Source organism: Cetorhinus maximus, chromosome 6 (genome assembly GCF_964194155.1).
Source record: "Cetorhinus maximus chromosome 6, sCetMax3.hap1.1, whole genome shotgun sequence".
In the NCBI taxonomy this organism is placed as follows: domain Eukaryota; kingdom Metazoa; phylum Chordata; class Chondrichthyes; order Lamniformes; family Cetorhinidae; genus Cetorhinus; species Cetorhinus maximus.
Window position 1 is genome coordinate 98,964,238 of NC_135884.1, and position 27,539 is coordinate 98,991,776.

The following is a 27,539-nucleotide window of genomic DNA, read 5'->3' on the forward strand; positions in this document are numbered from 1 at the left end:
GCAAGTGATATCACAAATCAAGTTAAATTGATTTGTTTTTAAATTCTTTCACAGGGCGTGGGATGCATTGCCCATCCCTTATAGCCCTTGAGAAGGTGCTGGAGCTGCCTTCTTGAACTGCTGGAGTCCATGTGGTGTAGGTACACCCACAGTGCTGTAGAGGAGGGAGTTCCAGGATTTTGATCTAGTGACAGTGAAGGAACCATAGTTCCAAGTCAGGATGGTGTGTGACTTGGAGGGGAACTTGTAGGTGTCTGTATTCCCATGCATCTGTTCAATTAAAGTTAAGCAAGCTCAGAAGGGTCTTTGTGGGTGATTGATATGGTTCTATCCATCTAAGTTTGATGAAGGGGGTTAAAAACAATATGAACATTACCCCTGAATGCCAATATCTGAACCTACAGTTTACAGAATATTTTGGGCAAAGGAGCAATTTTCAGTTCGTATGAGAATTTCTATCCCACTAATTAATGCAAAAGTGTGAGAAAAACTTCACAAGAGGAAATAATATTCTGTAGACAGGAAGTGTATTTCACAGCAAGATTTCAATCCAATTACTGTGCTATACCAGACCTGGAAATGTTTTGTGCTGCTACTGGATTTGTAAACTGGAAAGTGCTCCATAATATTCCCTTACGAACATTAAATAAAAACTGCTGTCAAAGTTAAATTTGCGTTTTCTATGATAATGTGTGCACTCAGAGCAGTTTACATTTTAACACTCTGTATATAAATTGCTTGAGGCTAGAACCTTACAACAGAATGGTTTCTGTAGATAAAGAAGAGCGAATCGGGCATCATCTTATAAAGTTTGTAAATTATCACAACAAAATTATCCTCATTTCAGTTTTTTCTGTTCTGCATCAATCGAAAAATACAGAGTGTGAGGAAGCTTTGCGCCACTGTCACCTTTCCGGCAATTGCTGTTCACAATTACGGCTTTAGATTGCGCTTATTACCCAGAAAATAGTTTGTTAAAAGTAAAAATACAGATGTAATTTTATTGTTTTATTGAAAACGCCAGAGGATCTTGAGCAAATTAACAAAGGGTGATTGAGTCCTTTAATGGAAATGCCTCTCAGGCAGCATTATGTTCTTTATTTTCTCACTTTATCGTCGTAAGTTCCAGCTCCTTTGTAATTCCCCACATAACCTGTATTTGCTATTAAGTCCTCCCTGCCAGTTAGCCCTTTGCCTTTGCCACTTTCATCAAAGCGTTCCTTGTGGGATCCAGTGTACTTAGAGGTGTCTGTTAGTCTCTCAACACCACCTCCTTTATGTGCAACCTAAAAGAAGAAATGGCGTACTTTGTTAGACTTGAAGATAAAGATAATAGATATCTGGTCTACTTACAAAACTTGCAGTCAGTCATTTTTATAATAATATGTTGTGCTCTTATAAGATGTTATGGATTCAACCGTTTAATAACTACAAAGCATATCAAGAAGGAAAATAAATGATTGGAGCAACCATATGTGGCAGAAAGACAAGGAGCCTGGGATAGTGAGCTAGCGGGCATTTGAGGAAAAGGATGCAGAAGAGATCAGGACCAAGATCTGTGTTGGTAGTCTGCATTGGGGTAAACAACATGGAAAGAAATAAACATAGAGGCCTTAAAGGGACATATGTGAGGATTGTTTCATATCTTCTGGTACACTTACACTGTTTGAAAATAAAGTAGAGGATATAAATAAATGGCTGGCAACCTGAGATTGCAACACGTTACCTTCATAAATAGCCAGGAGTTCTATCAGAATAAAAAGCATTGACACAGAATGGATAGGGTTAATTTTAGTTGAACAGGAACAGAAAGAGTGGCAAGTAACATTAAGGCAATATTGGAAATCCATTTCAACTAGAGACCTCAAGCCAGGTCTGGGAGATAACCAGGTCCCCAGGCTGGAGGGATCACAGAGGAGAGATAACCTACAGGTGGGTTCAGACATTGTAGCCCTGAGAGACAGACAGCATGGAAGCCCAAGAACAGGCTGACACTGCAGAACATGAAAGTAGGCAAATTTACACTGAGATGCTTCTATATGAATGCAAGAAGCTTTTAAAATAAGATGACAGAACTGGTGCTGTGGTGTGGTGGGGAATTTTATTTTATTTTTGTTCATTTACAGGATGTGGGCTTCGCTGGCTAGGCCAGCATTTATTGCCCGCCACTAATTGCACTTGAAAAGATGGTGGTGAGCTGCCTTCTTGAACAGCTGCAGTCCTCGTGGTGTAGGTACACCCACAGTGCTGTTAGGGAGGGAGTTCCAGGATTTTGACCCAGCGACAGTGAAGGAACGGCAATATATTTCCAAGTCAGGATGGTGAATGGCTTCGAGGGGAACTTCCAGGTGGTGGTGTTCCCGTCTATCTGCTGCCCTTGTCCTTCTAGATGGTAGAGCTTGTGGGTTTGGAAGTTGCAGTCTAAAGAGCCTTGGTGAGTTCCTGCAGTGCATCTTGTAGATGGTACACACTGTTGCCACTGTTCATCGGTGGTAGGGGAATGAATGTTTGTGGATGTGGTGCCAATCAAGCGGGCTGCTTTGTCCTGGATGATTTCAAGCTTCTTGAGTGTTGTTGGAGCTGCACTCATCCAGGCAAGTGGGGATTATTCCATCACACTTCTGACTTGTGCCTTGTAGATGGTGGACAGGTTTTGGGGAGTCAGGAGGTGAGTTACTCACCACTGAATTCCTAGCCTGCTCTTGTCGCCACAGTATTTATGTGGCTAGTTCAGTTCAGTTTCTAGTCAATGGTAACCCCCAGGATGTTGATAGTGGGGGATTCTGTGATGGTAATACCATTGAATGTCAAGGGGCAATGGTTAGATTCTGCTTTGTTAGAGATGGTCGTTGTCTGACACTTGTGTGGCATGACTGTTACTTGCCACTTGTCATCCCAAGCCAGGATATTGTCCAGGTCTTGCTGCATTTGCACATGGACTGCTTCAGTAACTGAGGAGTTGCAAATGGTGCTGAACATTGTGCAATCATCAGCGGACATCCCCACTGCTGACTCCTTACATTACTTTACTGATGATCAAGTGTAGATTGATGGGGCGGTATTTGGCCAGGTTGGAATTATCCTGCCTTCTGTGTACAAGGCATACCCGGGCAATTTTCCACATTGCTGAGTAGATGTCAGTGTTGTAGCTGTACTGGAACAGCTTGGCTAGGGGCGCGGCAAGTTCTGGAGTACAAGTCTTCAGTGCAGTTGCTGGAATATTGTCAGGCCATTAGCCTTTACAGTATCCATAGCCTTCAGCTGTTTCTAGACATCATGTGGAGTGAATCGAATTGGCTGAAGACTGGCATCTGTGATGCTCCGGAGGAGGTCGAGATGGATCATCCACTTGACACTTCTGGCGGAAGATCGTTGTGAATGCTTCAGCCTTATCTTTTGCACTGATGTGCTGGGCTCCCCCATCATTGAGGATGGGGATATTGGGGAGCCTCTCCTCCAATGAGTCGTTTAATTGTCCACCACTATTCACTACTGGATGTGACAGGACTGCAGAGGTTAGATCTGACCCATTGGTAGTGGGGTCGCTTAGCTCTGTCTATCACTTTGTGCTTATGCTGTTTGGCATGCAAGTAGTCCTGTGTTGTAACTTCACCAGGTTGACACCTCATTCTTAGGTATGCCTGGTGCTGCTTCGGGCATGCCTTCCTGCACTCTTCATTGAACCAGGATTGATCCCCTGTCTTGGTGGTAATGGTAGAGTGGGGGATATGCTGGGCCATGGGATGACAGGATGTGGTCGAGTACAATTCTGCTGCTGCTGGTGGCCCACAGCACTTCATGGTTGCCTAATTTTGAGTTGCTAGATCTGTTCAAAATCTATCCCATTTAGCATGGCGGTAGTGCCACACAACACAAACACAATGGAGGGTACCCTCAATGTGAAGATGGGACTTGGTCTCCACAAGGTGGTCACTCCTACTGATACTGACATGGACAGGTGCATCTGCGGCAGGCAGATTGGTGAGGTTGAGGTCAATTTTGTTTTTTCCCCTTGTTGGTTCCCTCACCACCTGCCACAGACCCAGTCTAGCAGCTGTGTCATTTAGGACTCAGCCAGCTGGGCCTGTAGTGGTGCTACAGAGCCACTTTTGGTGATGGACATTGAAGTTCCCCACCCAGAGTACATTCTGCCCCCTTGCCACCCTCAGTGCTTCTTGGTGTTCAACATGGAGGAGCACTGATTCATCAGCTGAGGGGAGGGGCGTGCAGGACATGGGAATCAACAGGAGGTTTCCTTGCCCATGATGCCATGTTATGGGGTCCGGAGACAATGTTGAGGACTCCTAGGGCAATTCCCTCCCGACTGTATATCACTGTGCCACCACTTCTGCTGGGTCTGTCCTGCCAGTGGGACAGGACATACCCAGGGATGGTGATGGTGGTGCCTGGAACATCATCTGTAAGATATGATGCCATGAATATGACTATGTCAGGCTGTTGCTTAAATAGTCTGTGAGACAGCTCTCCCAGTTTTGACACAAGCCCCCCAGATGTTAGTAAGGAGGACTTTGCAGGGTTGACAGGGCTGGGTTTGCCATTGTCGTTTCCAGTGCCTAGGTAGAAACCAGGTGGCCTGTCCAGTTTCATTCCTTTTCAGCGGTTGGATACAACTGAATGGCTTGCTAGGGGAGTATTTAAGAGCCAACCACATTGCTGTGGGTCTGGTGTCACATGTAAGCCGGACGAGGTAAGGACCGCAGATCTTCCCTAAAGAGCATTAATGAAGCAGATGGGTGTTTTTTTGACAATCAACAATGGTTTCATGGTCATCACTAGACTTTTAATTCCAGATTTTTATTGAATTCAAATTCCACCATCTGCCATAGTGGGATTCAAACCCAGGTCCCCGGAGCGTTATCCTGGGTCGCTGGATTACTAGTCCAGTGACAATACCACTATGCCACCATCTCTCCTATCAGAAATATAGCCAAATCCAGACATCTGATTTTTATTGAGGAAATGGTGTCACGATCCCAGCTGTTGTTAATACTGGACAAGTCAGATCCCAGAGTGAAACCTGGCTTGATAGATTTTAATCTTTTTTAAGAAACCACGGAGGTAAGTTACTGAACAAATTCACAGGAGTCTGCTGATGAACTTTTAACACAAGGAATGAAATATTTATTAAACATGAAAAATAAGCTATATTGCACTAGACAAATAGGTTGGAAAGATCTCAATACAAACACAATAAAATGATTCAAACATTCACTATTCCTTCACTCCAACTATATCTTTGCAGACACATACAAATTCAGAATGATAAAACTATTTACAATATCTATCTTATACTCTAATATTCAAGGTACATATGCAGTACATGTGAATTAACTGGTGAACTATGGTCAGACACACCACACTCCAAAATAAATGACAGATGCAACCAAAGCAATTTCCATGGATTTCTCAACCACCCACCCAGACATTTGTCACATTGTAAGCCAACCAGTTTCACTGAAACTTTGTCTTTCTCACGAAGGTTTCCAATCTCCACATTTAAAGAACTTGCCTTGATATTCTCTTCAAACGTCACTACCACTCGGATGGCTGCAATAATGACCCACCTCGCAGGGTTTCAATCTCGTCTTCCGAGATTCCTTTCTCTGGACCTCTGAGTACACTCAAATTTCACCTTCTAAGCACAATTTCAGATCATCGACTGTGCCAAGCTGAACACCACTGCTCCAAAAAGCAAGCAGTAAGAAGTCACCAATCTTCAGCTGCCCCCTCGGATCTTCAGGGCTTCTCTCAAGCCTGCTTCGCTTCAAGTCTGCTCCTTGCAGCTCTCTCTTTAACTCAGCACCTATTGCTCTGTTCCTTTCATCTAACTTGACTCTGCGACTGTTTTCTGACCCCTATCTTTGCCCCTACCTGGGACTTTCTTCTTAGACCTCTCCCTGTCCCCCTCCCATGTCCTACTCCCAGGGACACACTCAGCACCATGATGCACCATTATCAGATCATCTGACCTGTGTTTCATGCTGTACACTCCTTTTCCTCCAAGCAGGCTTGCAGTGCTGGTTCCCAGCCTAAAGAACGTAAAAGACATGAACTGCGCATGTGTGGCCATTTCCCAGCCAGCACATGCGCAGAAGGCCCAAGGCCCGACAGGAACTGGAGTTCCCAAACTCCAAAGCTACGTATTTGAGTTTATTACAATGACAACACAAAATGACCATGGTAAACTTATAACTGCACCTTCAAATGGAATCTGATAAAATTTTGAAAGATGTGCAAATTCAGGGAAATACTTGGAGGGGAAGGTAACATTGTGATAATGTTACTGGGCTTGTAATCCAGAGTTCAACTGTAATTAATTAATTAATTTGGAATAAAAAGCTAGACTTTATAATGATCATGAAACTATCTTATTGTCATAAAAATCCACCTGGTTCGCTAATGTCCTTCTTTACCCAATCTGGCCTACATGTGACTCCAGACCCACAACAATGTGGTTGCAACAGGACAAATCCAATTCGGCCAATTGCTGCCCCATCAGTCTACCCTCAATCATCTGTGATGGAAGGTGTCATTTACAATGCTATCGAGTGCCACTTACTCAGCAATGACCAGTTCACCAAAGCTCAGTTTGGGTTCCATCAGGGCCACACAGCTCCAGACCTCGTTACAGCATTGGTCTGAACATGGACAAAAAAAATATGAATTCCAGAGGTGAGGTGAAAGTGACTGACCTTGACATCAAGGCAGCATTTGATCAAGTGTGGCATCAAGGAGTCCTAGCAGAATTGAAGTCAATGGGAATCAAGGGGGAAATCTCTCCACTGGTTGTGGTCATAAGTCACACAAAGGAAGATGTTTGTGGTTGTTGGAGGCCAAACTTTTTAGCCCCTTGACATCACTGCAAGAGTTCTCTGGAGTAGTGTCCCAGGCCCAGTCATCTTCAGCTGCCTCATAAATGACTTTCCCTCCCTCATAAAGTCAGAAATGGGATCCTTCACTGATAATTGAACAGTGTCCAGCTCCATTTGCAACTCCTAAGATACAGAAGCAGTCCATGCCCACATATAGCAAGAACGGGACAACGTGCAGGCTTGGTCTGATGAGTGACAAGGAACATTCACACCACACTGTGCCAGTCAATGACCATCTCCTACAAAGGAGAATCTAAACATCTCCCATTGAATTCAATGGCATTACCACTGCTGATTCCTCCAACATCCTGGGAGTTGAAATTGACCAGAAACTAAACTGGACCAGCCATATAAATACTGTGGCTCCAAGAACAGATCAGAGGCTGGGAACTCTGTCTGCTGCATCAACAACACTCATGAAGCTTGATACCATTTAGCACAAAGCAGCCGCTTGATCAGCAATCCATCCAGCACTTAAACATTCACTCCCTCCACTACCAAAGCACAGTGGCAGTTGTGTGTATCATCTACATGATACATTTCTCAAGCTGGCAGGTAAGTATGCCCACACTTTTCCTATCTTTGTTATCTTGCACACAATGTGTGTTAATAGCTCTTCTTTGAGCGCTTGGTTTAATATCACCAAGGATCAATGCATAACAATCTGCCTATTGTTTACCTACTTTTCAAATATACAGATTGGCCCATGTTTTTGTGCAGCATTCTATTTTGCTGTTGTGTCAATGTATTTGGCCTGTGTACCATCTGCTAGGGCTCCTTGATGCCACACTTGATCAATGCTGCCTTGATGTCAAGGGCTGTTGTGCCAATGTATTTGGCCTGTGTACCATTAAATATGGCAACCTAAAGAGCACCAATCATGTCAAGGTGTGTGCTTGCAGCATATTCTGGGATTCACGTTATGTAGTTGCTAGGGCTGGATACTGGGTGACACATACCTTGTCTCATATTCATCATTCCAACATAAGTACTTTTTAAAATTAACCTGCAGGACAAGGCCGTCCATAACAGGCGGCTACGAATGCAGACTGGAGGGAGTTCACTTGACCTAAGATTTCTGAATCTTTATGAGGAGAGGGCCCTTGAAATTCTGAGCATATACACAATGAAGGAAATGAGCTGGGGGGGCGGGGGTAGTGGAGGTGAAGTCAGGAGACTCCCCAAACTCATACTCATGTCATCCTTTGATTTTTTTCTCTAATTACATTATCTACTTACTCATTTTCAATGTCTCACAAAGGCATACATGGCATCTTAGCATAACACACGGGAATACCTTGCCATTTAAACTCTGCTTCAAGGGTTGTCTTGTTGGCAACATTCTAGAATACATTCTTTGAATCCCTAGGTTGCCAAACAAAAGGATTTGGCAGAGCCCATAGTCTGTACCAAACATCTCATGGCACCCTGAATCTCATACTTCCACAGCAGCAAAACACTCCAGAGGATTCAGTGATAAGGCAGGAGCATTTGGTGAATCATTGCACACTGCACAGGAGCAAATGGAGGTTGGAGGGTATCTCAAATTTATCATGGGCTATAGTGTTATTTTCCAGAAAGCCAGTTGGTAAAGAAAAATACTGGAACCAGTCGTTGCTCAGTCTGACACTTATTTACAGAGTTAAACATTACAAGCGTACGTCTCCTAACAATCACATCACAGTTTCAATAAATGTTTCTTTATGGTGCTCACATGAAACCCCAGTTAACGCCCACCACTTGCATACAATTAAACCCAATTAATATACAATTAACGCACAGACAATAGTTAGCTTTGCTCTTCTAGTAGCTTATCCATCAAGCTTTTCTGCTTGTGAAATAATGATGGCACTATTGATTGCTATAAACTAAAGGAATCTTGAAGCTGTGCAGGTAGCAGGCATTAGCTTATATGGATCTGTACCCATGATCATGTCCCAGCTGTGTGACTGTTCCAGATCCGTGGTCAGACCAGTTGTACCTGCCTGATCTCTGATGGATGAAAGTACCATGTACCAGGTTCCATGAAGGTCTGGAGCTGAGACATTAGCCAGGATTTTACGATCCCGCCAGCGGCACGCATCATCGCGGATGGGATGGCAAAATTTGGAGAGCGGTTGAAAGTCATTTGGCTTTTGGCTGCCCTCCAAATTTTCTCATTCTGCCCACAATGATGCCTGCCACTGGTGGGATTGGAAAGTCCCGCCCCATGTGTGAGACTGAATATGTGTGAGAGTGCTGTGTTTGTGTGCGTTTATCTGCATAAGGATGAGTGTGAGTGTGTTGTGTGTGTGTATATGTTTAGTGCATGTTTGTGTATGTCTGAGTTTGTTTATGCATATGTTGCGAGACAATACAATGAGATAATCGATGGGATGGCTGCAGCACTTCCTCAGTCTGACTGTGATGTACAAGAATTTGCCTTGTTCGGTTTGGCTCCAATCAGGACAAGACATTTGGAGTTTAGGAATTTTAAAATAAAGTTTAGCGGCTCAATACAACTGGTGATACAGACAGGAAACTGATGGAATCTTAATGAAAATGGATTCCAGAGCTAAGGTTTGGATTCAGGTTCAACATGCTTACCGTCACTCCAGCATTAGTTGGATCTCTTCCGGCAATAAGAGCATAAATTGATGAGACTGCCTCCTCGTGACTTTTGCCTTTAAACCTCTTTGGAGCAAGTTCCACCAGAGCCATTTTAAACTCTTCGAAGGTGATTACTCGAGCTGACTTGGATCTGAAATTAAAACATGATTAAACCCCTCTATTCAGTTTCTAAATAATATACCCATGGATAGCTTTATTTTTTCCACCAGCACTCGACCTGTGGCACATTTTAGGTTTCCTGGATTTTAGCTTGGCAGAATGTTCCATGCTCGGATGCTGTTTTGAGATTTGGGAATTCCCGAATTATGGGTTTCCTGAACATCCTGTAGATTTTAACTGCAGGGTGTCTTTCTTTTTTTTCTCTCAGTTTTCAGGCCACAAGTAGGCTGAACAGGGTCCAGTGGGCAGGAAATCCTACAAGCACAAGGCTGCACCTGAGCCTAGTTAAGAGCAAGTGGGTCTAGTTGTGATAGATTATGGGGAAGGGTCCAAGAATTCCAATCATGGGGCTTGGGGCCTGATGGTGAGGAAAGAGCAGGCAGATTGCAGAGGGCTTTCATTGATACCTTGTTGGGCCTGGAGGAATCCCTTCTGTTCCTCCTGGCCCACAAGCAGTGCTGTAAAGGCATTACAAATGTTTCTCACTTTCTTTTTGAAATATTTCCTTATGTTACTCCTAAAATTACCTTTAATTAGTCAGAACCTGTCACCCCTTGTTCTACCCCCACAGTTTAATATAAAGTATTAATCAAGTTAATCCTTTTGACTTGCTATTTTATACATTTTATTGTGACCAGTTTAGGAGGGGTGAGCTGACTCCTCTTAGTCCCACTCCTGGGTTGGTTATAACAGAATTCATATTTAAAAGAAATTTGATATTGCCAATTCAATATGTACTTAACTGTGTGTAGCCCAGTGTAAGAATTAAGCTGGCCAGATTCCGTGAGTTAACAAGTAAGGAGTTAGTTTTGTTACTAAAACTCACTCGGGTAATAATACAGAATTTATTAACAAAAAGGTTTAAAATGTACAAACATGTCCAATTTCCCACCAATGCAAAAAAAACCACACACAACATCCCCAGGTATGCACAAAAAGAAATAAAAACTTTACAGAATATCAGATGTTAAAACTTGGCCAAGTGTAGAAGGTAAAGTCAGAAAGATTATCCAGGGATTGTCCGAATGCTTGTTCACAGCTGGAGAGTCACTTTCCTCGTTGGCTGCTGTTTTTAAAAAAAATGTTGTGGAATGTGGGCGTCGATGAGAAGGCCAGCATTTGTTGCCCATCGCTCATTGTCCATCTCTTTTCGCCTTTGAACTGAGTGGCATGCTCAGCAATTTCAGAGGGCAGTTAAAAGTCAACCACATTGCTGTGGGTCTGGAGTCACATGCGAGCCAGACCAGGTGAGGATGGCAGATTTCCTTCCCTGGAGGACATTAGTAAACCAGGTGTGTTTTTACAACAATTAACAATAGTTTCCTGGCCACCATTACTGACAGTAGCTTTTTAATTCCAGATTTTTATTAATTGAACTTAAATTCTACTGGTTGCTATGGTGGGACTTGAACCTGTGTGCTCAGAGTAATAGCTTGGGCTGTTGGGTTGCTAGTTCAGCAACACCCCCCCCACCCCCCTCCCACTTTGCTACTTTGGTTTCTCACTGAAGCAGTCGCCCTGCAGTTGTGGTTGATTCTGTTTTCTCTTAAAGACAGTGGTGTTGTGCTCGAATCATCCTTTGAGAACTTTTGGTTTGCAGCAATGAGGTCTTCTGGTGGGTTTTCAAACCACAAACAGGGCTCAGCTTTGTTGAGAGAGGTTCCAGAGAAGGAGAGAGAGGCGCAGCGGTGGGGGGTGGGTGGGTAAGGCTATTGCCCTATTGTCCTTATGGCAGTTCAAATTGAGTATATTTTACACCCAAGAGGTAGGTCATGTGACCTCCCTCTGGTTTCAATCTGGGGCTTATTTTAGCCATTGGGTGGCATCATCCCAGATTTGCACTAAGTGTGGTAGCGGGCGGGTAAAATGCCGTCAAAACATCGGTAAAGTGGCAATGGCGGCTTCTCACACCGTATCCTCCCAAACCCACCGCATTAATTATGCATTCCCGGGAAACACAGCATTTCCATGGTGGGCAGGCTCTCATTCGCCTGCCATGCCATCACCTCGGCGCTTCATCACACCGGGCGCCACATTTAAAGTGCAATCGCTCCCAGCCCAAGACTGCTGCACGGAAGTCATGGCCCGGAAAGGCAAAATGACTGCAGCCCTCAGGTTCAATGATGTATCCCTCTAGTGCCTTTGGATGCTGTGGAGGCCTGCTGTGATGTCTTCTACCCTTGCCCTGGCCTCAGGATAGGCAGCAACATCACCAATCTGGCTTGGGAGGCAGTGGCAGTGGTCAGCACCAATGCCCTGCAAAAGAGGACAACCATCCAATGCCGTAAGAGGGTGAATGATCTCTTTGTTCTGCCAGGGTAAGCCATTCTCAACTCACACATTCACAAGCCCATCACACATTCACAGGGCCCTCACTCACTGTCAGTTCACTGGACATCACTATTCATTCTCTTATACACACCTTCATTGTCCTCATCCCATCCATGGGACCACTCATCACCCACACATGCCAGGCATATTTATCATCTGGTCTGGCAGGCATGCTGCTTATACTCTCTCCATCTTTTTTCATGCAAGACAAGCTGGCACACAACAAGAGGAAAAGGTCACAGACTGGTGGAGGAATGCCTGAAATCAATGTCCTCACGGACTTTGAAAACAGAGCCATCCAGCTGGCCGGCAAGGATCTGGACCGTTTCTGTGCTGACAGTGAGGTCGGTGGTGCTCTACCAAGTGAGGATCCAGCAGTGCAACATCCATCAGACAACCATGCTGTGAGTGATGTGTCCGGATTCACAGGCCACTGCTTCTACAGGCACATCTGCCAAACAGCCAATGGAGTCCATGACCCAGGGCCTCCAATCAAGACCCGAAGAAACCTCTGAAGAGGAATCCGAAGGCACCCTCCTTGAAGTCCCATAACAGCGCTCACCCACACCCTCCACCAGCGCAGAGGCACACACCTCGGTGGGACCTAGCTTTAGAGTAACCCCGGGATCACAATCTGGTGAGCACACCGTACTGTCTGATCCACAGCAGGTGGAGGTAGGGACGTCCTAGGTGTCCTTGGAGAACTGCTGGAGTCCAGAAATCTGCTGAGTCCGAGTCAGATGATGAGCCTCTGGACTCGGTCATGCCACAGATGCTGGAGCTGCGAATGCAAGCTTGGGAACATCAGGAAGGGATGTCCGCTGCACTCCTCAGATTGCAAGGCACAATGGAGGAGTCTGTCCGCCTTCAGTCTAAGGTGATAGCGCCGGCATGCCAACACACTGAGGCCAGCACTGGTAGGATGGCGTCCGCCATGGAGACCATGGTCCAGGATGTCGCTCCTGCACTGCTGCGTGGACGGAACTCCATTGCTGACGCCATAGTTGGCCTCCAACAGTGTGTACATGAGCGGGGTGCAGGACAGCCTGATCTCACTCCAGCTACCCCTTCTCCTCAAGGAGTCAGCCAGGGGCCCTCAGGCACCCATAGGGAGGAATGTCAGCAGGTAGCAATCCCTGGGACCATCCGTCTAGGTGACTCTGGGAATATCTGCCCCATCCCAATCCCCTCTTCCTGTGACCTCAGTAGCTCCAGCTCCACAGGCCGAGGAGGGTGCCACTGCTATACAGCAGGACCCCGAATGCAGGCAGGGGCTCTCCAAGTCTTGGCCCTTCAGAGGACACCCGCCAAGGTCATCACAGACAGGGCATCACAGTCAGGTTGCCTCCACCTCTGCTGTGGATGTCTGGGGGACATCAAGACGTAGCAGCAGAGTTAGGAAAGTTAAGAAGATGTATGGAAGTTAATCATTTGTACATACAGTTCACTATTGTCAATAAACTCCGGAGAATGTCTCTGCCTATGGCTCCTTGTTCTGACGAGCAATGTTTGTGTCACTCAGATGTGAAACCTTGGTTCCTGCAGGTGTCACATTCCAGGGCCTCTTCCCTTTGTTTTGTGCAGCCTTCAGACCAAAGTGATGGCTGGCCTCACACTCCCTGGACACATTAATGATGCCTGCATCTCGATGATGCTGCTCTTGTTGCCAGAATGTCGTGGGCAGGCGTCACAGAGTTCCATCATTCTCTCTGTGTGCTCTCAGCACCTTTAAGGTGGGGCCGGCCCCCCATCTCTTCAGCATCTGCAGCCAGTGATGCTGTGCTTCTGAAGGAGTCAGGTGCTGAAGGTGGACAAAAGATCAGATGCTCCTAGAGTTTCATGGCTGCACCTCTGTGATATGACCCTGATCACAGATTGCAAGTGAACTGCCCTCAGCCCGACAGGAGTCAGACATTCTCAGAGGCTATGTGAAGATCTATGGAATGTCCTCACTGCATGTCATCATCCTCCTGGAATCTAGCAACTATTGGGGCCTCCAGTGCGTCTCCATGACAGGGGCATTATCACAGAGGGTATATACACTGCTATAAGCCAGACTGAAGTCAAACATTCATAGATGTAGCGTGAGGATCCATGGTGTCTCCTGACTGCATGTCGTCATCATCCTCCTCAAATCTAGCACCGATGAGGACCTCCCGAGTGCACCTGCCTTCTCTGGCCAGTGTGAGGGCTTCATCACTGTCATTGTCTCCTTCAAGGACCTCCTCACCCTCATCCCTGTCGACGTGCTCGTCATTGGAGGAAACCTCCAGCTCCTGCATCTCCTCACCCTGTTGCAGCGCCAGGCTGTAAAGGGCACAATGGCGACAACGAGGTGTGACGCCCTCTGTAGACTATATTACAGGACTCCACCAGACCGGTCCAGGCAATGGAACCTCATTTTCAGCATCCTGGTGGTTTGCTCCACCAAACTGTGAGCTGTTGCCTGGGCCTCGTTATACCTTCACTCTGCTGCAGTCTGAGGCCACCGCACAGGTATCATCATCCACGTCCTCTGCGGATAACCCCTGTCCCTGAGGAGCCAACCCTGCAGCCTCCGTGGACCCTGGAAGACATCAGGGATCTGTGACCAACTGAAAATGTAGGAGTCATGGACACTCCCTGGACACCGTGTGCAGATCTGCAGGATGCGTTTGTGGTGATCACACACCAGCTGCACATTCAGCGAATGGAATCCCTTGCTATTGACATCGTTGACCCCTTGTTGCAACGGACATCTGAACACCACACAAGCACAGTTGATGGCACCCTGCAGCTGTGGAAACCCCGAGATCTAGGCAAACCCAATTGCTCTTGCCTCCTGGCTCTCCTGGTCCCAGGCATAATACACAAAGTTGTGTGCCCTCGCCAAGGTGGCATCCATGACCTCATGGATGTATTTGTGGGTGGAGGTTTATAATATCCCACAGAGGTCACCTGTGGATCCCTGAAAGGAGCCACTGGCATAAAAATTGAGCGCTGCAGACACTTTCACAGCCATGGACAATGGATGCCCTCCTGCAGCAGCTGGCAGATGTGACCGACCAGTTCCCTAGACATGTGCAGTCTTCGGCCACACTGGTTCTCAGTCATCTGCAGGAATGAAAGGTGGCGACTATAGACCCTAGGTCTAGCTAGGCGCCGACCAATGTCGGCTCGCTGTGGCTCTTCAGTAGTGCACACGGGAGCCCCATCCACCCCTTCTTCCTGAGGGTGTTGCTCCTCCCCCTGCGCAGCCAGGCATCTCTGTTGCTCTCTCCTCCATCGTCTCTGCTCTCTGTACGCCATGAGGCATACAGTTAGTTCACCAGGCTCCATGCTCCTGATGTAATCCTTCTGCAGGATGAAAGAGAGAACGCAATGGGTTAGCTTGGATATAATAAGAATCTCTCTTGATTAAGTCTGAAGGCCCCTTAATGTATCCTGGAGAGTGCTGGCCACCACTTGGATGGCCAGTGTTTAGTGTGCTGCATGGCTTGAAACCCCACTCACCTCCGCTCCACTCCACCTGACCGATTGGCAGCAGCTTCGGCCACTGGACTGCTTGCTATGCTCTCAGCTTAGGCGCAGGCATTTCCCTAACCCACACTGTGAGGCTGCGCTGTTAGCTTGAACCATGGGGGACACTGGTCCAAACCGGGATGATGACATTGCAAGGGGCTGTGAGCACCTCCACCAGTGACTACACCACGGCCAGCTTTAGCAAGGAACTTGTACAATGTGTCCAGTCGTCCAACTGTCCTGCTGTCCACTAAAACGCTCATTAGTTTGCAGCCTGTGCCTGAGAAGTGAAAAGCCCTGGAACACTCGGTGGCAATTTCATGCCTCTGCATTGCTTGAATGGGCAGATAAGCTAGAGGCCTGACTCCACGCATGTCAATGTGGCTGTGTCTGAATTGTCTCAGCTGCAGAAAAATGGCCACTTTATACAAGGTTTCCCCAATGATTGGCTGCTTCCCTCACCCCTACTCTGTACTACCTTCAACTGCAGGGCAGTCCTTGCCCCCACCCCCAAGTCGCCCCAACCGCAGGGCAGCTCTTGCCCTCCCCCACTTCAACGCGCCTCAACCTTGAAGTCCAACAGGCGACACGGGTGAGTGCTGCACAACGTTACTGTGCCCTCACCTCCGAGTTCCCCTCAAAGTGCAGCCTGCCAATTGCACGCCTTATATATGCTGTTGTGAAACAGCATATATAAGGTGGACTATCCAGCATGGGGGATGATTCCGGCAGGCTGGCCTTATAATGATATGCAGATGTATTACAGGGAGCTTCCCGACGTCCGATTTCAGGAAATACGGCCCGCCATTGACAGGCTGAATGGATGATCGCAAACTGGTTTCATGACGTCATGAAAGCGATTTCTGGCCTTTTTGCCATATTGTCTGCTTATGCCGCCGAACACGCCTGACGCTAGTGGGCACGGAAAATTCCACCCATTGTCTCAGAGCTCTGTAGACCCTGTGTCTCCCTAAAGAGCCTTGTGGCCTTTTAGAAATGCAACTTAGTAGCTGCTATAGGCCAGTGTCCTTTGTTTAGCACAAAATATTCTTGTCAAAAAGTTCTATATATATATATATCCAGCAGATGACATTACAAATTAATATTTTATATAGCACATCTTTGTAACAAGTTCTATTAATAATCCTTTTGGATGCTTCCTTATGCTTCTTTTCCAAGCTGAAAAGCCCATCTCCCCCATTTGTCTTCACAACCCAGACCCCTAATATCATTGATCACCCCCCGGCTTTACTCTGTACTACCCCCAACATTTCAATGTCTCCTCTTGATTCTTGGTGGTCAGACCTAAATGATAAATACCCCTGTACCAAAATAGTTACATGACATTTCCTAACACCTCAGAGGTAAAATCATGAAAGCGGAGAATCATCAAAATGTAAAACACAGGAAGCCATTTGGCCCATCATGTTTATGCTCGCTGAAAGAGCAGTTATGCTAAGTTTCACATCCTTTCTTATTGTCCATAACTCTGAAAGTGACATCCTTAAGTACCTATCCAGTTTCTTTTAAAATGATTTAAGGAATCAGCTTCCACCACCATTTCAGGTAGAAAATTCCAGATCCTGACAACCCCGAGTGACGATCTTCTCCTATCTCTAATGGGACATGGGCATCGCTAGCAAGGCCACATTTATTGCCCATCCCTAATTGTCCTTGAAAAGGTGGTGGTGAGCTGCCTTCTTGAACCACTGCAGTTTATGTGTTATAGGTACACTCACAGTGCTGTTAGGGAGAGAGTTCCATGATTTTGACCTAACGACAGTGAAGGAACGGTGATGTATTTCCAAGTCAGGATGGTGAGTGACTTGGAGGGGAAATTCCAGGTGGTGGTGTTCCCATGTGTTTGCTGCCCTTGTCCTTCTAGATGGTAGTGATTGTGGGTTTGGAAGGTGCTGTCTAAGGAGCCTTGGTGAATTCCTGCAGTGCATCTTGTAGATGGTACACAGTGCTGCCACTGTGCGTCGGTGGTGGAGGGAGTGAATGTTTGTGGATGTGTTGCCAATCAAACAGGCTGCTGTGTCTTGGATGGTATCAAGCTCCTTGAGTGTTGGCTGGAGCTTCACTCATCCAGGCAAGTGGAGCGTATTCCATCACATCTCTAGATGTTTTGCCATTGATTTTGAATCTGAAACCTATAATTACTGACCCATTCACAGAGGGAATATTTTTTTCTCTAGCTACTCTATGAAACCCTCTCATCTTCTTGTAAATTAGGTCACCTCTTAACCTTCTCTGTTCCAAAGAGAATAGTCCTAACTTTTCTAACCTGTCATCATAACTGAAGTCCCCCATCCCTGGTAAAATCTGATAAATCTCCTCTCTACCTTTCCAAGGCTTTTACGTATTTCCTGTGGCACCCAGAATTGTCCACAATACATCAGCTGAGGCCTAACCAGTGATTTATCAAATTCTAGCATAATCTTTTTGTGTTTATATTCTATTCCCCTATTTAAAAACCCAAGTAACCCATATGCTTTCTTTACAAACATAACAACTTGCTTTGCCACCTTTAAGGTTTTGTGTATATGGACACCAAGATCTCTCTGCTCATCTATACTTTTCAAAGTCATGCCATTTATAGAATACTGTCTTTCCATATTAGTCCTCCCAAAGTGAATCACTTCACACTTGTCTGCACTGAACTCTATCTGCCATGCCCCTCCCATTTCATCATCCTGTCTATGTCATCCTGAAGCCTACAATTTTCCTCATCACTACCTACCATTTGGCCAAGTTTTGTATTATCTTCAAACTTTACAATGCTGCTTCCTATAACTGAGTTTAGTCATTTTTAAAAATTGAAAAGGGTAACGGACCTAAAACTGACCCTTGAGGAACACCACTTCAAATAACCTCCCAGTCTGAAAAACATCCATCTAACAATACGATTAGTTTCCTATCACTGAGACAATTTTGTATCCATACTGCCATTTTCCCCATAATTCCATCGGTTTCCATCTTCTTAATAAACTTCCTATGTGACACATTAAGAAATGCCTTTTGAAAGTCCATGTATACACCTACTGCACAACCTTAAACAACCTTCCCTGTTACCTCATCAAAAAATTTTATCATAAGAAATAGGAGCAGGAGTAGACCATTTAGCCCTTCGAGCCCACTTCACCATTCAATATGGTCATAGCTGATCTGACTGTGGTCTTAACTCGACCTTCCTGCCAGCCATTCATAACCCTTGACTCCCTTGACAAACAAAAATCTAATTCAGCCTCAAATATATTCAATAATCCAGCCTCCATTGCTCTCTGGAGAAGTTAATTCCAAAGACTAACAACTCTCTGAGAGAAGAAATTTCTCTTTGTCTCAGTCTTATATGTCTCAGTCTTAGATCCCTAACTTTGAAACTGTGGCCCCTAGTTCTAGATTCCCCCACCATGGGAAATATTCTCTTAGCATCTACCTGATCAAGCCCCCACCCCCCCTATCCCCCCAGATTCTTGTATGTTTCAACAAGACGACCTCTCATTTTTCTAAACTCCAATATACATAGGCCCAACCTGCTCAACCTTTGCTTATAAGACGCCCCTTCATCCCAGGAATCAGCCTAGTGAACCTTCTCTGAACTGCTTCCAATGCAAGTTGTTATGGTCCCAGGTGATACTACTACCGGACAAGTCAGATCCCGGGGTAGAACCTGTCTTGATAGGTCCTAACTTTACTTTTTGTTTAGAAATGTGGAGGGCGGCTACTGAACGGAGTCTGCTGATGTACTTTTAACAGAAGAATAAAACATTTATTAAACAAGGAAAAGTTAAACTATATTACACTTTTCCTTTATCCACAACTGTACCTTTACAGATATATACAGATTTGTAAGGATAACACAAGTTACAAAAAATCTATCTTATACTCTAATGTTCACAACAAGTATACAGTCCATGTAAATCAATAGGTGACCTGTGGTCAGGCACACCACACTCTGAAACCAAGTGATGGATGCCATCTCAAACAGATGCTATGGATCTCTCAACAACTCCCCTAGGCATTTGTCATACCGTGAGCCAACTGGTCTCATGGAACTCCATCTTTCACACAAGGGTTTCCAATCTCCACTCTCAAAGTACTCGCCTTGGAATTTTCTACCAAGCTATGCTTTCACTTGGTCATCTTCAACAAGGGTCCACCTCCAGGGTTTCAACCTCTCTTTCTGATGTTCCTTTCCCCTGGATCATATATATTCAATATTGAATACCTATGAATACCATATGTATTCAAGCTTTGCCTTCCACACACTCTCTCAGATACTCAGCCATGCCAACAGAACAGCACTTCCTCACAGGCCTGTGGTAAGGTGTCACCCAACTTTGGCTATCTCCTCAGATCTCTGGCTTCTCACAAGCATATTTTGCTTCGTCTGCTTCTTGCAGCTTTCTCTCTTTAATTCAGAGCCTTTCCCTCTGCTCCCTACTTTCACTTCCACTGAACAGGAACTGCTCCTGATTCCTGTTCTTGTTCCTTGACTTAACTGTTTTCTTTGGACTTTCTTTTGTTCTCACTCCCTAGTTTCTGGGATTTTCTTCTGTTCTTTTGGGAAATCTGCTCTCTGCTATTCCCTCTCGTGTCCAGCTTCCTCACCCTGTGGTATCCACAGACCAACTGAACTCAAACTGCTTTTCTGCTTCCCTCTATCTCTCTGTAGGTCTCCTGTTACTAGGCAACAGCACAGCTTTTCCTACTTTGCTTTAACTTCCATAAACCACTAACCCCCCTTGAAACACAGCTCTCCACTTCAAGAGTCGTAAAATCTCATTAAAATGCAATCCACAAACAAACCCACAGACTTGCAGGCAACATTCTAAAGTGAAATGAAAACCCAGGTTTTTCCCCTTTCTTAACACATACATATGAAATATAAATTAAACTTAAACTTAAAGCTAAAGCTTAAACTTAAAGCTATAGCTTATTCCTAACACCCACAAATACAAATATAAATTACTTAAAATGATCTTTAGTCCCTACCGAAGTATATCCCTCCTTTAAATATGGAGACCAAAACTGTACAAAGTACTCAGATGCAGTCTCACCAATGCCCTCTACAGTTGTAGCAAGACTTCGCTAGTTATATACCCAACAATAAAGACCCACATTCCATTTGATAATTTCCTAATTACTTGATGTACCTGCATGATAACTTTTTGTAATTAATATACAGGGACACCAAGATTCCTCTGTAATGTAGTATTCTGCAGTCTTTCTCCATTTAAACAATATTCTGCTTTTCTATTCCTCCTGCCAAAGTGGACAACCTCATTAACTTTGGTGCATTAACTTTGGCTCTGCTAACCTTTTCCCTTCAAAGGGATCTGCTTAATTTGTATCTCAACTATCTCTTCTCAGAAAGCCTTCTATTGCACTAGTCCTGCTTTACCCTGCAATCACCTTTTCCAGCCTACTTGTATTTGGTACCTTGTTAGCTCTTTCCCAGTTGAACATTTTCACCTTCAATATTTTCTGATCTCTTTCCATTATTACTTAAAACTGAATTATGTTGTGGTCACTGTTAACTAAATGATCTCCTACTTGCGCACTCCACTTGTCCTACTTCATTTCTTAGAACCAGACCCAATACCATTTCCTACCTTGTTAGACTGGAGACAGATTGAACAAGAAAGCTCTCCTGTAGGCATATCAGAAATTCCTCTCCTTCCTTACCTTCAGCACTTTGTTTTTCCCAGTCTATATTAGGGTAATTAAAATATCACTACAGGTTGAGTATCCTTTATCCAAAACCCTTGGAGCTGATTGTGTTTTGGTATTTAGATACTTTTGGTTTTCGGATTGAGTAGTGTATTGAGTATTATTAGGATGAATAAGTAGTGACTTGTGGAAATCTAGCTAGTAATGAGGAGTTGGAGAATAGGTTTTCTGTCCCTCAGTGGTACTTTAAGCAGTTTGCAAAGCAAGGGAAAACAGCCTCTGGCAGACTGGACTTGACACTTATACCTGTACCTCCAAAGACTTGCTGATTCCATTTAGATCAGATATCGTTACTTTCCCGAGGGGCAGCATTTTCTTGGTTGAACCAAGTTGGCATGATAGGGTTTGGGTCAGAAGCAGCTGGGCACAAGGTAAGACAAATAACAAGATTTCCCGTGATAAAGGCTGGTGCGGTACGTGTCAGCCCAGGTTGTGTCGGCTCGGGTCAGGGACTTCCCGTGCTAAAGGTCGATAATATTCAAAAAATATGTGATTTTTCGATGTGTTCAGTTTTCTGATTTATGGATAAAGGACACTCAACCTTTACTCAATTTGCCAACAAATTTGCTCATCCATCTCGCTGTTTAGAGCTCTATAAAAATCCCCCTACAGTGTAAAAGCTACCCCCCCCACCCCCTCAACGCCATCCATATATTGTCCTTAATAAATGCTGCCAAGCCCCTTTTTTGCCTTCTCTATCAGTCCTGATTACTTGGAACCAGGAATATAAAGAACCCACTCCTGCTTTTGTTTGAGCCATCTCTCTGTTAATGCAAAGATTTCATAATCCCATGTAGCAATTTGTGCAACTCACCAACATAATAATTATACTACATAGACATGCACAATTTAATGCCTCCTTCATCACGTTTACTATTATCCAGGTTCCTGCAAATTTTGGGGGATTTAAAATTTTACTGTAATTTAATAACCCTCTGTCCTCTGATTTCATTTCTGCTCCTTTCCACTATTTCAGATTCCCCACCCCCTGCCAAATTAGTTTTAACCCTCCCCAGTAGTACTTGGATAACCTCTCGGCAATTTGTCATCCAAAGTTTGCCATCATTTGACCCCTTCAACCAAAAGGCCCAACCAGGCCACTGGCAGCTGGTTCACCTACTGAGCTGGCACAGAGGAGCTTGGCAAGCAATGCTGTGCCAGCCAATACTGAAATAATGCATTTCCAACGACACTCAATTATCCCCATATTCTGCACTTGATAACATTCTTTCTCTAACATGTTTCTGAAACATTTATTTGTTGCAATAATCTTGCTCAATTTCATTGCTATTTGGGTACAGCCACCTGCAAAACAATAAACAGACAGATTGAGAGAGCTAAGAAATCCCACAACCAACAGATCAGATCTAAACTCTGCAGTCCTGCCACATCCAGTCATGAATAGTGGTGGACAATTAAACAACTAACAGGAGGAGGAGGCTCCATAAATATCCCCATCCTCAATGATGGGGGAGCCAAGCACATCAGTGCAAAAGTCAAGGCTGATACATTTGAACATCTTCAGCCAGAAGTGCCAAGTGGAAGATCCAACTTGGCCTTCTCTTGAGGTGCCTAGCATCACAGATGCCAGCCTTCAACCAATTCAATTCACTCCATATGTTATCAAAAAATGGCTGAAGACACTGGAAACTGCAAAGGCAATGGGCCCTGACAGCTTCCAGATAATAGTACTGAAGGCTGGTGCTCCAGAACTAGCTGCACCCCTAACCAAGCTGTTTCAGTACAGCTACAACGCTAGCATCTAGCTGGCAATGTGAAAAATTGTCTAGGTATGTCCCGTCCACTAAAAGCAAGTTAAATCCAATCTGGCCAATTGCTGCCCCATCAGTCTACTCTTGATCACCAGTAAAATGATGGAAAATGTCATTGACAGTGCTATCAAGTGGCACTTACTCAGCAACAACCTGCTCCCTGAAGTGCGCCAGGTCACTCAGCTCAGGTATTCTGCAGCAAGTGGCTCATCTCCTGACTTCCCAAAGTCTTTCCACCATCTATGAGGCACAAATCAGGAGTGTGATGGAATACTCTCCACTTGTTTAGGCGACTGCAGCTTCAACAACACTCAATAAGCCCGACACCGTCCAGGAAAAGGCAGCCCACTTGATTGGCACTTTAAATATTCACTCCCTCCATCACTGCTGCACTCTAAAGTGTGTACTATAGACAAGATGCACTGCAGTAACTCACCAAGGCTCCTTCTACAGTACTTCCTAAACTCACGACCACTACCACCTAGAAGGACAAGGGCAGAAGAAACATGGGAACATCTGCAAGTTTCCCTCTAAGTCACACACCATTCTGACTTGGCAATATATTGCCATTCCTTCATCATCACTGGAACAAAATCCTGGAACTTCCTATGAAATAGCACTGTGCCAGTACCTTCACCACATGCAGTTCAAGAAGGCAGCTTGCCATCATCATCTCAAGGGCAATTAGGGATGGAAAATGAATACTGACTTTGTCAGCAACGCCCACATCTCTTGAAAGAATTTTTAAAAATGATGGTACATAACTCCTGTGAATTAGATTGCTACTGTACTCCTTTCATCAATATGCTCTCTGATCTGGATGAGGATAGAACAGTAATCATTATCTTCCCGATAGCCTTGCTGAGATTGGGAATTTGCAGTGTGAAAAATCATGATTCTGTAATACCATTTCATGGCCGGTGCCTAGCTACATCAATGACCTGGATCACTGAACTGGCTCACAACATTTTTTTTTTGAAGGCATAAATTAGAGAAAATCATATAGCTGGTCAATACCTGGTACCTACTTTACTTTTGAAAAGAGAATGTCCACGTCAGTTGAAGTGACTGTTTTGCCATCAATGACTTTGCAATCTTTGCAGATTTTGGACCAGTTCTTCCCAGTCATTTCGTTGCCACTTGAGCTGGTGTCCCCATGCATTGCAAACTTTTTAAATGAATCATGCAGAAATCCCATATCATTTGATGTTCCTGCCATTTTTGAGGTCCCACAGCTTGTTTAAGTTATCCTGTGTAGAATAGGAAGAGAGGATTTAATGTTTAGGCAATGAGCTCAATTATAAACTGGGGAGAAGGGATTACATATAGTGATTGAAGGTGGTGAGAAATAGTTATGGCTAGTACATTAACACAGCATTAGTGTTTGGTTTAGTTGTATGATAGTGCTCTCATCTCTAATTCAGAAGGTTGTAGGCTGAAGCCCCATTCTGGATGCTTGTGGACATAATCTAGTCTGGCACTTCTGCACAATACTGTGGGAGTGCTGTACTGTTGGAAGTACTGTCTTTCAGATGAGACATTAAACTAAGGCCTTGTCTGCTCTCTGAGGTGGATGCATACCTTTGTGGAAAAATTGGGGACTTCTCCCTTTGTTCTAACCGACATTTATCCACTAACATCTGCAGCAAATGACCTGGCCATTTATTTAATTGCTGTTTGTGGGACCTTGCTCAATGTGAATATACTACCATGTTCCCTGCATTACAACAGTGACTACACATCAAAAATACTCCATGGGCTGTAAAGCGATTTGGAGCATCCTGAGACCAAGAAAGGTGCTATATACGAGTGCAAGTATTTCTTTTTTCCCCTTTAGAATAATTAATTAATTATTAATTCAGATAATAATGACACCTGGAGAGGGTTGTCACTAATAGAAGTAGAACTGACAGGGGCCTGTTATGTGTGGTGCATATCAATTTCGTCACAGACTTAATCAAAACCATGGACAGAAGAGCTGAATATCAAAGAAATGTTGAGAGTAGCTGGCCTTGATATGGAGTCAACGCTCACCTGAGCATGGCACCAAGCAACCCTGGCTGAGGACAGTGAAGATCAGTGCGAAAATTCCCCAGTTGCTGGAGTGAGACCTAACACACACAAAAATTATTGTGTTTGTTAGAGTTCGGACATGGCTGCTGGAATTCCCCATGTCTCTGGACCATTAGTCCAGGTGTCTGCATTACTGGTCCAATAACACAAACACAGTGATACCATACTCCTTATTCATAAATGTGTTTTTAAAAAAAGCATTGTATTGGGAAATAAAACCCACTCCTACATAAATGTGGCTTCTTTACTTTTGATCGCTTATAGTTCTGTGTTCTAATAGGAATTCTCAAACACAATCAAACTAAGGGTTGAAATATCTATAACTTAAAATTTTAATTTTAAAACAGATAAACCTGAATCATTCTTTGTTTTAACCGCTCTGAGGTGGCTCACCTAATGTCCTAAAGCGTCGACAGAAAGGGCAGCATTCATGTTAAAAGTACCAGCGTGGCCATGGCAACACCTAATATGACATCAAAGCAGTGTAATAAATAAAAATGTCTACTGTCATCATTAAATTATATCAAATTTCAGTCCTGAAAGCTGATTTGCTGTAAGGCATTTCCATAAATATGATGATGCGATTTTCACACAATAATCTTCCACACTGCATGATTTTGACATCAACATAATGGAAACAACTAAGCAGCTAATTTATTAATATTTTAATATTGATGTGCTCCAGTCATGCCATTAAACCCGCTCACTCAGCAGCTGTGAGAAGCCAAATGCACTGAAGCAGGCATTATTGTAAATAAGACGGAGGGTGGAATATTCCATGCCCGCTGGCATTGGCGTGTTCTGCAGCATGAGTGGACAATATGACGGGGAGGCCAAAAATCTGCTTCACAACATCGTGAAAGCAGTTTGCAATCGTCCGGTGTATCCGTCAATGGCAGGCCATGTTTCCCGCTGTCGGATGTCGGGAATTTCATTGTAATACATCTGTGAATCATTATAAGCCCAGCCCGCCGGAATCATCCCCCCAATACTGGATCATCAGAGCACGTCAGCGTGATCGCATGCCAATGTGTTTCACAACTGTACATAAACGACGTGCTCCTGCGAGATTCACTTCGCTCGGGAGTTCTAGGTTTGTTTGCCTACCTTGCTTTAGGCAGCACTCACAGTCATCAGCATCAAGCTTCTCAGACAGCACCACATCACTTTTAGGAGGGGTGCTCTGGGGTTGGTCTCTACCTACCAGACCAGCCGTAAGAGGGTGGCTTTTCAATGGCTGCAGGGCTAGGGCTTGCTTTAGAAGGGGGAGAAGTGGTCTCAAGCAAGGGAAGAGGCTGCAGGGCGAGGGCTGTACTGGGGAAGGAGGGTATCCCAGGATGTGTAGGGGGCACAAGTTGATCAGTGCAAGTGACCTTGAGGATGAGGGCTGAGGAGGCAGTCTCCAGAGGAGATGGGGCCATATGGAGATGTGAGGGTGTGTGTGAGAAAGTGAGTGGTGATGTTCCTTGAACTGGCAGTGAGTGAGATATCAGTGAATGTATGATAGGCTTGTGAGTGTGTGAATTTAGAGTGATGAGATGGTTGCCTTTGAAGAGGAGAAGCTACAGTCTCCGATCCCACAATGACCACACGAGACTCAGGCTTCCTTTTAACCGGTTTTATTCAAGCATATGCAAAGGAGTCGTAATCATTCCTAAGAATGAAGACCCAGCTCCCTGATTGATTACATTTCATTACTTTTGTACTTTTTCTTATCATAACACATTTGAGTACATTTGAATACATCCAATTGGTAACCGACACACTGGTTCCATGCTATCTCTATCCTATTGAGTACATAAACATGTGATTTTGCTATGCAATTATTCTAAAGCATGTATACCTAATTATACTATCCAATCAGGATTAAGGCATGTATACATGAACCTTGATTCTTGCAACTCAAGACTGTTTGTGTTTCATCAAAGCCCCTTCTTTGTCCATTGTTCATCTTCCCATATCTAAGCTAAAACCATCTGCCCCTTCCCTATCTGAGAGAGGAGTACACTTAATCTAATTTATGTCATACTTTTGTCTCCAGTCTGACCCTCAAGGCTGTGCAATGTTCATCTGGTAATCTTCAACTCTTAATATGTTTAGCAGCCATGTCTGCCTGGAGATTTTAGGGGTTTTTAAGTAGATTCTTACTGTATTCTCTTTTAGCATTTTTAATTTCCCCCTAACACCTTACCCTGGTGTCACAGATGAGATGTTTCATTCTCTATCTGCATTGGACAGCCAACCTCTTCTGTGCAGCATCGGCACTGATCACCACTGCCCTCGCCTACCAAGCTGGAGTGATAACATTGCTGTCCCTCCTGCAGACAGAGCTGGGGTAGACGACATCACAGCGGTCCTCCATGGCGCCAAAAGGCGCTCGAGGGATGCGTCACTAAACCGGGGACTGCATTCATCTTGCCTTTTGGGGCCACATCTTCTTTGCAGCAGTCCTGGGCTGGAAGCA

At 44.7% G+C, this 27,539-nt stretch overlaps 1 protein-coding gene across 1 annotated transcript; it reads right to left on the minus strand.

The window, feature by feature from the left end:
* Positions 1-1,097: 1,097 nt before the first annotated feature.
* Positions 1,098-24,221, minus strand: LOC144681361 (tubulin polymerization-promoting protein family member 3-like). Its single transcript, XM_078542957.1, has 3 exons — positions 24,031-24,221; positions 9,480-9,633; positions 1,098-1,286 (listed from the first exon to the last, which is right to left on the minus strand). The coding sequence occupies exons 1-3, from the start codon at positions 24,219-24,221 to the stop codon at positions 1,098-1,100; spliced, it is 534 nt and encodes a 177-aa protein (XP_078399083.1).
* Between the last annotated feature and the right edge of the window lie 3,318 nt (positions 24,222-27,539).

What these genes read in the sequence shown, in the direction of transcription:
- LOC144681361 (XM_078542957.1), bottom strand. Translation starts at nt 24,221, where the DNA reads ATGGCAGGAACATCAAATGATATGGGATTTCTGCATGATTCATTTAAA. An exon ending in ATTCTCTTTTCAAAAGTAAA is followed by an intron (nt 9,634 to 24,030) that starts GTAGGTACCAGG and finishes TTTTAATTTCAG; the next exon opens with ATCCAAGTCAGCTCGAGTAA. An exon ending in CAACTAATGCTGGAGTGACG is followed by an intron (nt 1,287 to 9,479) that starts GTAAGCATGTTG and finishes TTCTTCTTTTAG; the next exon opens with GTTGCACATAAAGGAGGTGG.